The following is a 19,984-nucleotide window of genomic DNA, read 5'->3' on the forward strand; positions in this document are numbered from 1 at the left end:
ATTTCAGACAAGCAATTAATCAAGAAAACATTGTGCAACTGTATTGCTGGGGAAGACTGATTTCGCTTTTCAAGGATGACATATCTGCAGTCGGCAACTCGCTTTAATCATCTATAAGACACAGTTTCTTAGTATTGATTTTGAGGGGGTGGCAGGAGGCAGATGTGGTGCAAACAAGCGCGACATTGAATAACTATCAAATAGAGCCGGACTGATAGAAGCGGAAACTAAAGAGGAGGAAGACTGCTTTTCTGGGCCGTCTCTTCCTCTCAGGAGAGAGCATCTGTTGCGGTATCAAAGGTTGAGAATCCTACTATCATCGGCTTTTTCATGCTGATTTTAACAGATGGGATTACTATTTAATTATGGATCTTCTGTTTATCTTGACGGGGTGTTTTTAAGCTAAAATTCGGAGAATTCTGTCGATGTACTGCAAATTCCCAACAGTTTCAGACTCAGACTTTCAATTTGGAAACAGCCTGAAGACGGCATAAAGCCAAAGGTTATCTGCATTAAAGGCTACACAATATAAAGTTTAATTAAAATATAATAAGTTCAATAGCATTTGTGGCATAATGTTGATTACCAAAAAATAAAAAAATAGTACAATTAGAGATGCACCGACAATCCGATATGAAATGATTGTCCGTCGCCGATACCGATAATTATTTGTATTTGAAAGTCGATAACCGATATATTTGCAGATAAATCTAAATCCAATTTTTTTTTATACTTTTTGAGAACCTGATTACAAAAACAAAAGTCTCACGATTAAAAGCCATGTCCCAAGCACACAATTATAATGTTCTCATTGTGTTTTTATGTAGCCGATATGACAGACTTGCGCTGCACATGTTGCACTTAAACGGTATTTTCCTTTTTTGAAGTGATTACAATCATATTGCAAACAAATTCAAAACCATCATGGCGAACAGTGCTCATCTGAAGCGTCTTAGCTGAAGGAAATAATCCATTATTTATTGGCTTTAATATTTTGGCTAATTTTTTTTATTGGGCCGATAACAGTAGCCTAAAATTAAAAATGAACATATATCGGCCGATACCGATATGGTGGCCGATATATCGTGCATCCCTAATCAACAATGTACATTTTACATTCATCTTGTGTTTTTTTGTTTGTTTTTTAAATATCAGTAAAGCTGTTTAAATATTAGGTTAGGTTTTATATATTATATTAGTTTTATAGCATTATATTGTCATGGCAGCAAAGTTAAATGGATATAACTTTACACAGCAAAGGTTAGTAAGCAATTCTTTCCACACTAAAATCATTTTAACACACATAATGTTTGCTTTTTGTTGCTTTATTATTGAGTACAGTGACTATTTTAACGTTTACACAGTGTCTCATGTTTGCTTTTTTAAAGAAAACGAAGGACGAGTGGAAATAAACGTTGTGGTAATCAACATGATCGCTGTACACTGAACCCAGAACATTCCTTTAAATGCATCTAAGAAGAACAAATCAACAGTAGCCTAAACACCCCAGGACATTTATATTTGACCTACAGATTCAAAGACTGACAAAAATTGATTGAGTTAAAACTCCAACCCTCATACATAATCAGAAAGCATACGCCACACGTCACCCCCCGACAGAGACGGCAACATTCTCTCCCTCTTGCCTCCCGCTGTCCTGCCCTGATGAGCTCTCAGAGCAAATAACACGGCGTAAAACAGAGCACTGAGAAGGCATGTGTGCTTAAATATAACACTGCATGTGCTGGAGTGACAAGAGAGAGTCGTTTCCACTGACGATTTCTGTTCCTGTCACACTACACTGCAGTCTGGATAACATTCATCACCATTTGCAGCATGCAGACAATAGACTGGATGATGTACAATGCATGCTTTAATAGAGTTATAATCCAGTAGCATATTCTTACCGAGAACCACAAAAGACTAATGAGACACAAGCGAATCACTGGTTTACAGCCAAGATTTTTTACATTTATTTTATATATATATATATGTTTTTATACTGTACATTATAATGTCGAGATGCCATAATGTATTCAGTGTCTTTTATTTAGTAGTATAAAAGTTTGTTCCTTTTTGTCAAATGATTTATGATTTATTTATTTAGACAAAACAATATTGATTTTGAATATTTTAGCTTTTTTTTTAAATAATATATATATATATATTTTTTTAATTATGCAAAATGTAAACGTGGTTGCTAGGTGGCTGCTAACATTTTTATTTTTTTTAAATAATTTGTTTAATCGTCCACCAGGGGAAATGGTAGTCTTAGAAAAGTAACATCACACTTCTTAACAAGCCCCATGATTTGAGGCATAATTCACATCTGTAGCGCACATACATAAACCCAAGTATGAGCAATAATAACAGAGATGCTTGCCTTAGCCTTAATAGGGTCCAATTTAAAAACTGAACGAGGTCTCAAGAAAAAAAAAGTACAAAGGGTTTTTGGCAACAAAGCTTTATGGGCAATATCAGGATGGTCGACAATAAATCATAATTTTTCTGCTGTATTTCACACTCTGAGCTGTGAGAAAGTAAAATGGCCTAACATATAAAGGTCTACTAACTTTAATGTTTATGCCATTTTATAAGAAACCTCTTGCAAACAACTGTATGGAGAGCCGGGAAATGCCTTAATGCTAATACTTATTAATCCGTTTTACGGCGAACCATTTACACATTAAGCTTCAGAGGCTTTGCAGTCTGCGTCCTGCTCAATAGCTGTGGTTTATGACGGCACTTCATATCGATTTCAGAGGTGAAACCCGGAGATTTAATTACAAAAAAATACATTAAGTGTCTTTTTCCAATAACCTCCGATGCGCGCTGGCCGTCAAAACCGCCGCCTTCCGTGGCCTTGTGGCGTTAACTATTATTGAGCTTATTACATCAATGTTTCCAGTCCATTCTGTCCACAGTTCAGAAACACTCTGTGACTGGTTTACAGTTGGGAAGTTTCTAATCAGCGGCGTTCCAGAACTGACCTCCACAAGATGTGCGGAGTCAGGAGCGCAAGGGCCATCTTTCTTCCTCGGAGCTATTAGTCAAAGTCACGTTAGCCCATATTTCACCTTGGCTTCCAGCAGCTGGCCTGAACAGCAGTCTTCTCTGGAAGAAAGAACGGATGAACGAGCGCGAATCAATTAGTTAATTAGCGGGGAAGGTCGGGCTGGATGGGATTGTGTTGAACGTCAGGTGTGGTTGAGAATAACGCCTGTTAAAGGAAAAGTGGCAATGTAGCGAAAAATCTTCTCAAGTGTCTATTTACTTGATGAAATGATACTAAACACTTTTACTCAACAATGAAATGGTTAATGCTTTTTGTTAGAGATGCATTAATTCAAAGATTTGAATGTTCAAATCAAAATTTTGTAATGAAATTAATAAAATGTATTACTTTTACCAAGTTCTCTTTTGTGAGATATGTGTTCATTATTTATAATATTATTATTTATTAATAATATTTGACTAATGTATTATAAAAAATAATAATATCCAATTAATTGAAAAGCGGTATACTGTGTGTTTATGCATTTTATCATCTTTTAATCATTTTATTGTAAATAAACATTCATTTACTATTTTAATAATATACTATAAATAAATAAATCTTTCTATTTAATGTTAAAATGATGTTATATTATTATAATGTGCTGTTGAATCGATTAATCACGATTAATCGCATCTAACATAAAAGATAGTAAATATACAGTGTGTGTGTTTGTTAGATGCAGCATTAATAATTTATGTAATTTATAATGTAATTTTTATTATAACTAATTTAATATTATTATAATGTAAAATGATATATATATATATATATATATATATATAATTTATCTTATTCTATTTTATTTTTATAACTGGAGGTCATACATGGACCTCCATTTATAATATTAAAATAAATGTTATCGAATCAGGCTATAAAAAAATAAATGGCTGATATTAAAATTCCATGCTATTTTATCTATTTAAATAAAAAATAAAACCTTTTTATTATTATTATTGTATTTTATTATAATAATTAATTGTATTATTGTAAATAGAGCTCATTAAAGTGATCAAAATTGTAGTGCAACCTAAAATCTGAACATCTAAACTCAATTAAACAAAATACAAAACATCGAATCCGGATTGTCAAACAGTAGAGTTTGCAAACATAAAAATGTGCATTTTACACTACAGTATGTTGGAAGCTAATATATGTAAACTTACTACTATCAAATTTACCACATACAGTACTATTCCACTATTATATAACCTACATCAAACCAAGAGTCGGACCAATTCAGCGCTTATCAAATCTTTTAGCAAGTTGAAAAAGAAGTAATGCAGCAGAGATGCCGGAGCCTTCGCTTTTCACTCCAAAAACACAAACCTCAGGCGGTATGCAACTTTAATTTAATCTAAAACGTAATGAAGAGACTTTCTGTCCACAAAGATAATGCACTAATTAAATTCAACGCATGCAAAGTAATAACCATTTGAGATAATTCCATTGCCGAGGAAGACGTTTGGAGTCCCAGCTGAAAAATGGCAATAAATAAATTACCCACCATTAAATATGTTGCGCATATTGACTAGAAATTAGGAAGTGAGCAGCGATCAAGACACACACCGCACAGGCGTAAATGTTCTCGCCTTCCCTCAACAGGTTACCCTAGCAACAACCTGAGAGTTGAGACAGATGAATGTGGAGAGGGAAACAGTACAGACACACTCGTACTGGAAAAATAAAACACTAATGATACACACACACACACACACACATATATATATAAACACACAAAACTTTTTATACAATTACTTGTAACACTGTAAAGAGTGCAAAACGATGGAGTAGCAAACTAAACAGTATTTAATAGAAAATCCCAAACAAGGAAACACAGGTACAACCACTTCAACATACAGTACCAGTACTGTAAATTATACGGGAAAATCAGAACAAAGGAAACAGGAACTAGAATTAAACCAAAACGTGACTTTAATATAATTACAAATTAGGCCTATATTATCATCATAGTGAAGAGTATGAAAAGATGAAAAGTAGTGAAGAATCTGAAATATTTTGTATTAGTTTCACGTCATTTTAAACATTTTACAATTTTTTAAATTAGAAAATGAATCCAAGATTGTCTCATTGCTTTCTGGATAAAGCCATATCCATATATAATATAATATAATTATTATAATATAATATAATACGGGGCTGTTGAATGCTATAATCTGATTGACGAACGTTCTAAGGTGTGTAATTATTTTCAAGGAAACTCACGGCTAAAGTAGTTCCCGGCAAGTCTTGACCGCATTACAGTTTTATATCACTTCGCCAAAAGATTTCAGTTATTTCAAAGGTTCTTACAGACTACAACAACAAAAGCACCAAAACCCCACAGCGACACTGACCATAAGTATAGTAAACAACAGGACAAAAACGACAAATTATTTCCATGTTTTTTGCCAAAAAAATGACGTTTTATAATTTACGGAAAGCTCCCGCTCTCCCACTCAAACGCGCACACATACAGTACGGACACACACTTTCAGATACATGTGGTGTCCGCTGCTCTGATGATTTTATCAGTAAAATAGTTTAGCAACTTAAAATCTGCATAAAATCTTCTAACTAGCGAGGTATTAACGGCGCTGTTCTTGAAGCAGAAAAACGTACAGATAAACGTACAGTCTCGCTATTAGTAGAGACACTGCTGCTGAACACTGTTGAGAGACACACTGACTCCGATTATTCACATACGCTTAATCTCTCTCTCTCTCTAATAACTGATTTAAAGTGCCATCAATGGCTAAAGCCTGGTTTGGGATTAGAAACATAAGAAATTAGTCCTACACACAAGAGTGTTTCACACAAAACCTGACAAATGTCTTGAAATACGACATCTGAATAATGTCGAGAGGTGTGGTAACCATAAGTGGAATAATTGACTATGAATTACTGAAAAACGCATTACCAACTTGGTTGTGCATTATTTTTTCGAACAATTCAATGGCCAGTCGTCAATTATTCCTTACATATAATATAATCTAATATAATAACAAAGTAGCATAGCGTTTTTGGAGATACGCGGCTTCCGCCCGACAGCGGCGATATCAAATCTTCAATGCAGCCTCAGTTTCATAAGGACAATGATGGGAACTGTAATCTCTGCTAAAAATGCATGATCTCTCATTTAGCTTTCCAAATTTGGACTCCCCTCTCAGGCCTGTGCTGAATTTGGAAATGGGTTAACTCTACCTGGGGCATTGTCACTGCTTCGGGCGTCCAAATTAGGATTGCAAGTTGGCTAAACGTTCACACCACTTGTGGATTTGATTGCGGTCGTGATTGCATAATGGAGCAGGTGGATTCTGATTCCCTCATCCACTGCGGGGTGATTTGTTTCCATGGGGATCACCACTGCAAACAACACCACGAGCGTGACGGGCTGTCTTTAGTATGGAGCCTCACGAGGCGAAGTGTGAATCACCGGCGCCAAGAAATGACACCTGCCACATTAGCCATAAGCAGAGACCACCTATAGGCATAATGAAACCCAGAAGCCCACAGGTTTGTGTCAGCTAATAATCTTTCTAAATATCTAGGGTCTAGACAGGAGGAGAGCTTTCTGCATTCTCGAGATGGCTTGAGTGTTGAATAGTTCATCTCTCTCTCTCTCTCTCTCTCTCTCTCTCTCTCTCTCTCTCTCTCTCTCTCTCTCTCTGGGCAGGATTGAAAAAGGGCTCTAAGCTATATTTGAGTGCAGAGAAAAATGTCTTTGGAAGTAAAAGAAACATCAATCTTTATCCGAGTCTCTGGGTAGAGGGAGTGTTTTTTCTGAGATAGCTGTGAGGTAATGACAGAAGAAGAAGTGTGCAAGCTCACACAGACAGAAAGTCTGTTGATGCACAAGAAACACTCAATAACAATCGTGACTCAATGGCTGTACCTCTGAGATTAAAACCTTTTTTTTTCCTAAGAGGCTGTATGTCTGATGAAGGTCACATGACCTAAATGTCACAGTTTCATTAATCACAAGCTAACACCCGTGCGCGGGTTTTCTTCTTCAGGGTTTAACAAGGTCAATAGTTCAGGTTTTTGCTCAGTCTGATACATTTTTCACTGTCCCCACTACAAAAAAATAATTTCTTACGCGTTAAGAAACATTTCTTACACATTTCATATGCAAAAGTAATATGAATAGAATTTAATTCATTATATTGTTCTAGTTTTTAGTGTTTTTTATATAGACAAAATAGTATAATAATAATAATAAATAATAATATTGGCCATAATTTTTTAATCAATATAATATAATAAAATATAATATGTAAAATATTTGTAAAAAATGTTTTGTATTCTATGTAAAAAAAAAACCTTTATATTTACATATTTTATATATTTAAAAAAGTTAATGTAAACTAGATTAAAATGTACTTTGTACTATAGGTGTATGTATGTATGTATGTATGTGCACACACACACACACACACACACACACACACACACAAACAATGTGCAACAATGAGTACATTAATATGTTTTAATAAAGGTTTATAAAAAATTATAATAAAAGAAAAAATAAAGAAAAAATAAATATAATGTACATTAATAATTGCAATAATATTTTGAAATTATACTTAATTATAGTGAATTATACTTCATAATTACCGGTAGAATAAATCCATTCACAATTTTGCTGGCAAACGAGTGCAAACATTAGTTTAGAGTGCAATACTGATTTGTTTAATTCTTACAAGAGGGTTTTCAACAAAATGTTAGCCAGTGGGACAATGTAACATTAGTGACATAATCAAAACACATGTGTGTGAAGACTGAATGTGTTTCAGATCAGGTCTCATCCTATTCTCTCACACTGGCCCTGGCCCATCCGAACACATTTACTGTCGAGCCCTCCTCTTCTTTCTCCGCATTATTCTCAGGGCTTATGAAAATATGAATCGTCTTTAAACGGCCCAAATTTTCCAAATCAAAAGGTCTGAAAAGCACGGAAATGAATTTCGGAATTCATTAAAATCCCCACTATCTCTTGGCCTTAACCTCTATTGTGAATGTCTAAGACCAGACAGTAATTCTCCTAAAGAATATCTTTCTTATTAGAAGCTTAGCATGTTGACACGTTGTCTTAATCTGCCACGGCCAGCTCCCCCGTCTCCCTCGCACTCATTACCATGACTCCACTAAAGCGCTGACCTCCCAAGTGTGACAGGGAATTTAATACCAGCCGCCATTGGGGAAATGAATTGTAACACTCCTGATACTGATAATAAAGTGAACAGTGGGTGAGCACAGGACCGCAAATGCCCGGACCGGAGTGAATCAGTGTGACCTGACTGTAATGAGTGTTCTCTAACTGCTGAGGGACAGAAATATGCTGCTGCCATGGCGACGGCTGCACCGTGCGTTGTGATGACACAGCTGTTTGTGTTCCGAAGAAAATGTGACTCGAGCGATTCGAGAAATAGTTTCACCGATGGCGATGACTTGGAAAGGATGACAAACACAGGCATTTTTGTGTTGTTGTTTTTTTTCACCTGAGCTTTGATATGCAAACTATTGAATGACAAAAAGGTGGCAATCTTAAAAAGATGAACAAGTCTTGAAATAACCTAGGGACATTTTCTGCAAAAAAATACATGTATAAAAAAATAGGAGGTTTCAATAAATTTTAAATAAAACGTCAAAATTTAAACGTTTTAATTATTAAAAAAATTTATGGTAAAAAAAAATTAAAAATAAAAAATTCTTAAAATTCTATACTATTTTGTCAAAATAAATAAACAAAATACTAAATATAATATAATATTCAATGCTAATAGTCTACATAAATAAAAACATAATGTAAAATATAATATAATAATAAATGGTTGATATTAAAATAATATATTTTGTCTACATAATTTTGTCTAAAAAATTCACTAAAAAATACAACATAAAACACTAAAAACTACAACAATAAAATAGCTAATATAATACAATTCATATAATAAAATATAATATAATGCTGTCAAATCGATTAATCGCATCTAACATAAACGTTTTTGTTTATATAATAATATATGTGCGTATATATATATATATATATATATATATATATATATATATATATATTATGTATGTGAATATGAATATATATATACATATATATATATATATATATGCATACATAAATGGGTGTATACACACACATATAAATATAATATATATACTGTAAGTTTAATAATATATATATATATATATATATATATATATATATATATATATATAAACAACTTTTATGTTAGAGGCAATTAATCGCAATCGATTTGACAGCACTATATTAATATAATATAAAATAATATCATATAATTTAATATAATATAATATATGGTTGATATAAAACTATATTTGACACTAAAAACAATAATATAAATTTAAATATATTACTATATATTATTAAAAATGATTACATGTCAAATATACGCATTAAAGCAGAAAAAAGTAAGAAGAGTAGGCTAGTTTAATACACCTTGACATCGGTAAGACAAATTTCCCATCTGGTACATCCAGATCTTCCAGCCTTATTATGTCCTGAATATGTCAAGGGACTAACATCTCCCACTGATGTGGGCAGAGCACAGTTCATGTAGGAGACGAGGGGAACGTACAATGCCAGAGGTAATTCATTTCAGAGGACGGATCCTATCGGCGGAGAGTGCCAGGGAAGCCTCTTTGATGTTTGTCCAACAACTCGAGAAGGGAGAGAGATATCTGCGAAATAACCAACAGCCATGATGACAAACCACTGACACTTTACAACTATAGATACATGTACATGAGTGTGGCTAATGTAGTTTTCTGTTCAGATTAAAACATTATATAATAACCACATTAAATAGGGCACTGCAGAAGTCTCTGTGTTAACTGAGGCTCTTAGATGTAAAAACTGCAGCAGAGAAGATTGTCTCCACAGCAACACAAGCTTTTGGAGAATTATTACAGTATTTTTTCGTATTCTCTCAATTAATATGATTAAGACTGATAAGAATAATAGATCTATTCAACAAAGATAATTACCACATCTAACGCAAAACTAACAAATGAAATAACTCATCTTTTAAAAGTGAACCCGCAGCGCTTTACCGCTAAGGATGATGGACAGATGACCTCAGATTTAATTGGCGAGGCTGTTCGGTGGAGAAAATGAGTTGCAGAGTTCCCTGGATGAATAACAGGCGCTTGCCTAAAGCTTCTGCAAATTAAACATCTGCGAGCAATTCCTCCACTGATAATTTCATTTTCTGGCCAAAAGGGGAAGGTTCATCTTGCAGTTCAGACTAAAAAGAAGAAAAATTACAATAACGGTGATCAACTTTCGAAATATTTATAAGATCTCTGCATAAGAAAGTAGTTTCGTGTTAAAGGAGCTTCGAACTGTTAATGTCCCTGAAAAGGTCATGTCTTAGCGTCTCCATTCGAAGGCTGATTCACAAGCACAAACAGTCTCACAGATTACAGCACTGGTGAAGCACCGACGAGTTAAAGCATCAGAAAACCTAAGGGCAATAGATGATACCGATCTTTATGTGACAAAATCAAGCTTCATGCGGCATGAGAACGATATTAAACCTCATGCTGAGGACAATACTGCGGGCTCGTGAAGAGGACATCCAGGACGTAAAGCAAGACTAAATGATGCTATCTATAAATGTAATATAGCTTATAGCTCAATGGGCCACATTTCTGCTACAGTTCAAGAAAAACAGGTAACATCTGGAATTTCATCTGCATTCTTGATAATCTTTTTTTAACTGGACAAAACTGGAAACAAAATTTTTTTCTGCATTTTTAAAAGTTGTTTCAGATTATATATATATATATATAATTTATTTAAGTAGTTTCAAATTAATAATAATAATAATAATATCATCATCAAAACACTATTATGAAAATATACGATTTCATCCTTAGGTTATTATTATTATTATACCATTAAATTCAATTAATAATATTAATATAATACAAATTATAATAATAAATCATTTTAAATAAAAAGTTTAAAATTGTATTATGTTATTATTATTATCATCATCAAAATATTTTTACAGTGTAAGATTTCATTAACACGTGAAAGTTTAATAAATTTATAAGGGTTTAAATTGCCATAATATGTTATTATTATTATTATATATTTTGCAATTATTATTAATAATACAAATATTAAATAAAATATTTTTAAATAAATTTTAAAGCTGAAAAGAGCATAAATCTATCTACACAAGGACATATGCAACACTGGATTGTTATATAGATGATTATTATTATTGTTATCAAAACAATAATTAATTAACACAAAGTTATATAATTTTATTAAGGTTTAATTTGATAGTATAATTTGTTTTATTATTAGTAGTATTATTATAATTATCATTAATAATGTATTTATACCCGGATTAATGTAACATTGGTCCGATTTAATGCTTGGCAGTCCCATCAACTTTCCCAAAGCTCCTTACACTGGCCCGGGACCATCCTCATTGTCTTTTTTTCTGGTTTCAGATGTTTCACATATTTCTCTGAACTCTGACAAAACAAAACACCAGGTTTCTGGTTCCTCAAGACTCAAACCTGACCCGGCTTCTAACAGCGAGGCTGCCAGCATCATGGCGTCCTGCCACCGCATTAACAACCAAACAGGTTGTCTATGAAAGCAGAAGCACGCTGGTCCGAAAAACACCTCAGAACCCTCGGTTCACCTCCTCATACTCTGAGCTGAATGCCAAATTCACAGAAAACCGCTTCGACCCGATGAAACCTCTCCGAGGATGCATGAATTAAACTGGTTTCCATGTAGATGTCTAATTACACCCAACCCAGTCCAGCGAGATCCCGTTTTCTGCACAACACACTTCAAAGTGGCTCGGAAAAGGGTGGGAAAATTTACATGGCATGTTGCGAATCAATGGATATTTACAGCTTTTTTTGTCCACTTTCAATGCTCCTAGTCAGAACAACTATTTTGTGCCACCGTTTCCCCTTAGTAACAGATTCATAACCCTCACTTTTGACCAAATGATGCTGTGGAAGAACTTTTCAGGAAGCGGTAATGTGTACAAATTGCAATTCATAAAATCATCAGGTTTGTCCCTGTTTACACTGAGAGCATGCAAAATGTTTTCTGTGTGCATAAAACACCCTGACAGAACCATTTCCCCATCGACTGCTGTCTGAAGATGAGGAATGTTCTCTAAATAAGATATTACTCTGTGGGCTGAGAAATCTCCTTAGACAACGCTTGAAATGAGTCCCAATTACATCGACATTTGATCCAAACAGGCAGAGGAAAACAAAACTCTTGCAATCGCATAAACAAATTCAGATTCAACCACACTCAGACATGGCAGATTTCAAACCAAGACTTGCTTCGAAATTTAGACTGATTTGTCCCAATTTAGATGGTCATGTGATCTAAATATGTTCAAATATGGAAATAAACTCAAAAATAAACATTCTGGCGATATATACTCTTGTGAAACACAAAAGGAGACATTTTGGAGTCTTCATGCAGCTTTTTTCTGTACAAAAACAAAACGACAAAAAAAAAGCACAATAGAAGTATCATAAAAGTAGTCCATGTGAATTCTAAAAGGCTGAAATCTTATTTGTTGCAACAGAAGCCAACATTTACACTGAATAATGACCTAAATTTGGGTTGTGTGACTTGAAATATAGCGCACTAAACTACTTTTATGGTTATGTTATGCTGTTTTTTTAGACGCATGAGACCACATAAAAATTATATATTATGGGGCTGAGTAAATAATGAAATTTTTGGTTCAACTATTAGTTTAAAATACAAGAATTATTGAATATATTGATATAAAAGGAAATAATCTGATTTAAAAACAAGATATTAGACATATATGATGCAATATATAAAGCAATCAAAGTCAGGGGTATTATATGCAATGCTAGTTTCTGCACAGAAGAGTTTAGTAAAGGATGAACATCATGTTCCCAGCGCAGTGAATTCCCAGCAGGGGAAGAGTGCCATCTTTGGGTAATGACAGAATGAATCTGCCTTAGCATACTCTCAACATTGTTCCTAATACAGGGATTGACACAAAACTAAAACAGTACAGTATGTCGAGTTAAAGCTGAAATGTATGCAAGCTTGTTTCTGCCACAGAATAAAAAATAAAAAAGATAATTGTGACTTTTTCTCTCACAATTCTGGCTTTTTTCTGGCAATTGCGAGTTTGCTTCTCTCTTTTTCCTCAGAATTGCATGACATAAACTCACAACCATGAGTTTTAAAGTCAGATTTGTGAGATATAAACTCGCAATTCTGAGAAAAGAAGTCAAAAGTCAGAATTGCGAGATATAAACTCGCAAATGTGCGAAAAAAGTCAGATATAAACTCGCAAATGTGCGAAAAAAGTCAGAATTGCGAGTTATAAAGTCAGAATCGCGAGATATAGACTCGCAATTCTGACTTTAACTCACCATTGCGAGTTTATATCTCGCAATCCTGAGAAAAAAAGAAATGTGAGATAAAAGCCACAAATTAAATTTCGAATTGTTTTTTTCCTTGGTGGAAACAAGCTTCCATACTTGCAATTGACCGTTCGCAAAAACCCGTCCCCTTTAGTTACTGTTGCTATGTCCGACAAGCCATGCCGTTCTCACACGGTGAAAAATACATCATGGAGCAAAGAGGACAATGACAACACAGACCAGGTTACTTTTGATATGAAACAAAGTCCCAACTTTCAAATTTGGTCATTTTTAAAGAAATACCGCTTTGTGGCTCTTTAATGTGCCGTGACAGATCGCTGTAGAGCCTCAGTTAAAGCTGCTCGTGAACCAATCATCTCTTTCCTTCTAGTTAATAAATACAGCATCAAATAAGCATGAATGAACATCAGAAGGAATGTTGTTTCAGTTTCAACCGCGGAAAGATGTCAGTACACAGTTTTTAAATTTCAAATTCAAAATTCTGACTTTATAACTCGCAATTGCGATTTTATATCACGCAAATCTGAAATAAAGTCAGAATTGTGAGGTAAATAGTCATAATTATCTTTATTAATTTATCTTTATTAATATTAATTTATCAATTATCAAAAATATTATTCTGTGGCGGAAACAAGCTTCCATAGAAATGCGTACTTTCTATATTAACAAAAAACATTTTTTATCCTGTTCCAGCTTAATGCAGAGACAACTATAAATAAGTTATTTAAAGTTAGATATCCCTGTTTTTGACGTTGTTTCCCAGCATTTACAAAACAACGTAAAAAACAATTCCGACCAGCCTGACGTAGCAACAGTGGCTCAAGCCAATGATGTGAGTTTGGAGGCGGAGCTATTTGCTTGTTTAACCAATGACAAATGGAGGGAATGTTCTAAAAACCTTTTGAAAAGAGTCATTATTTATGCTTCATTTGGTACTGCTAGAGGCAGACCAAAAAAAAAGAAAATCACACAAAAAGTAAGACTTTTTAAAAATGTAATATAGTAACTGTTAATGAATTGTATGAAGGTTTCTGCTTCATTAATTCAATAACTCACTGTTCAGAATTCCGGCCAACAGAGTAATGCTTTAATTGTGAAAAAACATCCTGTGGTGGCATTATAATCATACACAAGTCTCTCAGTTTCACAGCATCAAAACCTCATTTGAACAGCCAAAGGCGCTCCACCATCTACTGGCCTATCAAACGTATAAAAGCCAAAGAACACAGCAGGGTGAGTGTTTGATCGAGACGTTGGATGAAATAAATACTTTCTTCCCCCCCTCCAAAACACAGACCATACATAAAAGTGAAGAGGAGTTACCTAACTAGAGTCTAGATGATAGGCTCCGCAGGGTCTGTGTCAAAAGGCTCTTGGTGTTGAGCACCGCATTAAAGCATATCAGAGGATTGCGTCCATGCCAATTACTTGCGATGACAGTAACCCTTAAAAGGCCTTCTGACAGAGTGGGCTCATTATCCACAGGAGGATTCCCCTCGAGTTAGTGTACTCAGAGCAGCTGGGTTTAAGGTCAAGGAGATCCGTGGCAGATTAGAGAGGGACCAAAATGATCCAATTAGCCATTTTGAGCGCTACAGATGTCTTTGTCTGGATGGAGAACACCTCAATTTTCTGAACGAATGTGATATTTTTCGTCAAAGATTTGGATGCGAGGACTCAACATGACATCCGTGGAACAGCAGAGGTCTGCAGACTGACATCAACATGATGTTCCGTCACAAAAACATCACATGACACATTTCCAGCTAATAAATGGACTTCTCCATCAAAGCCATTTTGAAGGATTTCACCAGAGCTGAGGGCCAAAAATAAAGCTTAACGCTAGAAATGCAACGAAATGAAATTTTGTTTGATAAAATAAGCAATAATTCGTTTGATTTTAAAATATCTTTTTAATACAAAATAGTTTTTTTAATCAGTTATTTTTTTATGTTAAGTCAATTGAGGCATAACTAAAATTGTATAAAAGATTATATTGAATATTATATATAAATAATAGTTATATATACATTTGCAATATTATAATAGAAAACATGAATAATAGATACATTAATTTTGAGATTTGGTAAAGATTACAATTAACAATGTTTTTTTTTTATTATTAGCATCATTAAAGACTAAAAATACAACAAAAATCTGCAATATCAGCCAATAACCAACACTATATTTAGACATGCACCAATATTAAAATATATACAGATACAGATAAGCCAATGATTATTGTAATGGATATGGATGTGCGATATATCGGCCACCATATCAGTATCAGCATGTCAATTTTTAATGTTATCGTAATCGTCCTGTTAAGAAAATTTGGCCGATATATTAAATATTGGATTATTTTCTTCAGCTGAGACACTTCAGATGCGCACTATTCGCCATGATGGTTTTAAATAAAGCAACATGCGCAGAGCAAGTCTGTCATAAAAACTACATTAAACTATAATAATGAGAATATTATAATTGTGTGCTTGGGACATGGCTTTTAATTGTAAGACTTTTGTTTTTGTAATCAGGATGTCAAAAATTATATAAAAATTTAGATTTATCGGCCAATATATCGGTTATCGACTTACAAATATAAATAGTGATCGGTTATCGGTATCAGCCAAAATGTTCATACCGGTGCATCCCTAGTAATGGCCGATAATGGATAAAAACAAATGGTAAAAAATACAACCTCTTTTGTCTAAATAAATTAAAAACAATACACTAAAACCTAAAATTGTTTTAAACACTACTAGTTCATTTTGGCACAACAAAATTCTAATGTACAATACAATCATTCATTTATTTATTTTGAGATTTGCTAAGGATGATACATTTAACAGTGTAATCAAATTATTAGTGTTTCTTAAGATAACTTTAAAGACAAAGTGATTATTAGATGATGTTCAATATATTACCAGTAAATAAAAGGCCAATTCTATAAGGATAGATGGTATTTACACTAAGTGAAAATAGCAGTGTAAATAGTTGCTAGATGCCATTTATACTTAGTGCAAATCATGGCAGATACTATTTGCAGCTCAGTGTATTGTAGTATATTATAAAACAGTATGAAATAATAACAACATGCTCAGTGTATATGATTATATTTATTAATATCATATTATTGGGATATCAATTATCCCACGCCTACACCTACCCCACTTTATTCCCACTATTTAAATATTTTAGGCATCTTTTTCCACTTTTCAATTGCTTTTTTGTTTGTTTGTTTTGTTTAAACGAGCTGATAAGGGATAAGGGAGAAGACTACGCTTGGAAAAATGCAGATTCAAACTCGGTCCGGTCGCGTCAAAAGCAGAAGCACCACTGCTCCAGTTATCAGCGGGATTTCTTTGGTCATTTTGTCTGGCTCAATCAGACATTGGTGGGTGAGTAAGTGTAAACGGCCTCGGCCAACAAGGCGAGTTGTTTGCAATTAGTGTAAATAGACACTATAAAATTCTCTCAAATTGCCTGTTAACTGATATATCCTGCATGCCTAACTGTACCGATAAATAGCATCCCTACATCGTACCACAACAATGCACATTACAATAAAACGCAAAAAAAAAAGTGTTGAGCACCACATTACCCAGCCATGATAAACCACAGAACATTATTTCAGTCCCTTGATTTGTACAGTTTCTGCAGGGTCACGCACAGTGAAATGTCACATAATGGCTCACACGTTTAGGACAAAACACGGCTACTCACAGAACTGACACAACGTCCCCTCGCTGTACTTGGTAGTTCCTCACAGTCCAGCGGTTGAGCAGCACAACATCAGGTGACGACCCTCCATCTGGGTTTAAGGACGGCTGGGAAAGATTCAAACCATGATATTTAAGAGTCTACACTGAGTCTCTAGAAGAGTTGAGACAGATTAGAAACTTTTAAGTTTCATCATTTGTTCTTCTTGGTCTGTGATTTATTGCTTTAATCCTCCACTCCACACAAAAAAAAAAACTTCCAAAACTACTGTAACTCTAAGAATAAACTCGGTGGCAGCAACTTTGCTTTAATTTAGTTCGGGAAAAGAATCGCTTTGTTCTTCATTCAGCGTTTCGACTGAAGGATAAAAATAACGTCTGCAAGTTAACTTCAAAAACAGAATTTGTTTTTCTCTTAACTCTTTTTGTGTTGGTATATCAAACAGCGTGTGTGACGAACCTTCTCAAACATGCAAGTCAACGACTGACTTGATACACGGGCCTCCAATGAATCATTAAGGGAGATCTCGATGAGCCATTTCACGCTTGCTGGGATAATTGACAGAAATATCTCTTATCTGTCCTTCTAAAATAAATATCCCGACGAGCGTTCCCGCCTGGAGAATTTATCTGTCACAGCTGGGCGCTCTATCTTTTTTATTCAGACACATTTTCTCATTCTGTATTGGTGTCAGCTTTCAGCATTGTCCATGGAGTGACTTATTTGGATTCAAAGGCCGTGGATGGACCGGGAAAAGCCATTAGCGAATGTATAACACTATGAACCGAGATAGAAAACCAAACTCCAAAAGGAAAGCAACAACAACACCAGCGTTTTGGTTAGTTAGTGTTCATTAGGTACATAATGAACCATTACTTCTGTTTGGCGAGGAAATGAGCATGGTGTATTCAGACGGGTTTCTCTCATTATTTTAGGTGTCTTTCATCGTGGTCTTAGAGCTATTAATGCAATGTTTAGGATTTGGTTTGATTGAGTTCTAATGCAAAGTCCTAATATAAAAAAAAGGTTATTAATGTTTGAATAGAGAAGCAAAGTTCTCTTAGTATTTATTAGGGTAGTCATAATATATTTGCAATTATTTTGATGGTATGATATACATCAAGCAACTGTGAATGTGGTCATGATTTTAATGTGCTTTTTATTGGCTATTAAGCTTCCTAAACTTCGCAAAACTTTCTCGTAAGCAAGCAGAGATGTTTTATTAGTGCCTTTGATTTAAACTTGGAAAAAATGGTGCTAAAGTTGGTAAGTTTCATGCATTTCTATGATTTGGTTAAAGCTGCTTGTCTCAATGAAACGATTATAAGTTTTTCTTTGAGCGACTCAAAATTTGCATCATCACTCAAAAATGTTCATAGTGTTTTTTTTAAATACTATAGCTTTTTAAAAACTGTATTGTTACACTGCTGCATTTTAAATGGAAATTATTAATATAATTCTGTTATATTACGGTATTTTACAGTAAATTGAAAACAAACAAAAACGTCAAGACATGTATACATGTCATATATTATGTATACATATATTAACTACCAAGAATATATTTCAAAATATATCAAGATATATTAAGTCCTTTTTTTTTATATTACATAAATTATTACATAGAAATAGTGAAGATGGGGAAAGAAAATTACTATGGTGACAAATACAGTAAAGTGAGAAAAAAAGCCGTACTCAAACCCGCATTACCCAAAAGAGCTCCACAGCTCAACGTGCCAAAAAATTAACTTGAATTATTACCTTGTAAGTTGTTTCATAAGAAAACTGCACATCTTTACTTTCAGCAAAGCTAGACTAAACCAGATTCATCAAAACAACAATGTTACCAAGAATAGTTTGATGAAATGGATAAAGGACATCTCACCTGCATTGAGGCACCTTCTACGCGTGCCACATAGGCAAGACGATCTAAAACCGTCACTGTCACTGGGACGGCTACAAAGAAGCCACTAACAAACGCTCTGAAGTATCTTCGCCCAAAGCCCGTCTGCGCCATTGCCTGAAGAGAGAGAGAGAATGAAAAGAGAAAATGACCTTGACTGGTTCAAAGAGTGGTAACATCTTATGAAGAAACAACAAAAATGTTTTTGTTGAAGTCTTTCAAGCATGTTTCAATGATATGTTGGATGACTAGCCTCACAAAGAGAACAAAAGTACCAAAAGAAGACCAGATAACCACGCTTAAGCATGAACCATCTTGTTTTGAATCAAATTGCGAGTGACTAGTGAGGACAAAAAGAAGAAAACACTCATAAAGCAACCATTTAAATAATGAATTTAGTAATTGCACCTATCTGTAGACCGCATTCGCAATGACAAAACTCTGTAGACCCAATGCATTAGGGCAGAAAACCCACTGAGGCATTGAAATTGAATCTGACAAGAGCACGCTTGCTCTAATACCATTAAATGATAGTGTGATGCTTGATTTAGAGGTACAGGGCATGCAATTATGCCTCTCGTTCATTATACAGAGTTCACCATAGAAACAAAAAGACGAAAAGCGGCTTGTGCTATTTTCCCAAAAAAGCCCTCAAGGTCTCCCGCAGCAACTCTGCAGACTTACTGGTAAGCACTTGAAGAAAGTCTTGAAGCCATTTGCTTGCAGGAGGGCATTCAAGAGGCTCAAAAATCAGAGACTACAACAACTTAGATGTGAGGGTGGAAAAAAAAATGCTGAGCGAATCACAACGCAGTGCAGGATTTGTCAGGTTTGCACTG

At 34.4% G+C, this 19,984-nt stretch overlaps 1 protein-coding gene across 2 annotated transcripts in view; it reads right to left on the bottom strand.

Moving 5' to 3' along the window:
• Positions 1–19,984, bottom strand: part of immp2l (inner mitochondrial membrane peptidase subunit 2) — a 100,930-nt gene that overhangs the window by 75,818 nt on the left and 5,128 nt on the right. For both annotated transcript variants that reach the window (XM_079603326.1, XM_079603327.1), the window contains 2 exons: positions 19,128–19,262; positions 17,246–17,349 (listed from right to left, as the gene is read on the bottom strand). In XM_079603326.1, the coding sequence (XP_079459452.1) occupies positions 17,246–17,349; positions 19,128–19,259 (236 nt within the window). In that variant the 5' untranslated portion in view covers positions 19,260–19,262. The remainder of the gene's footprint in view (positions 1–17,245; positions 17,350–19,127; positions 19,263–19,984) is intronic.

This window comes from Phoxinus phoxinus, assembly GCF_949152265.1.
Source record: "Phoxinus phoxinus genome assembly, chromosome: 25".
Lineage (NCBI taxonomy): Eukaryota > Metazoa > Chordata > Actinopteri > Cypriniformes > Leuciscidae > Phoxinus > Phoxinus phoxinus.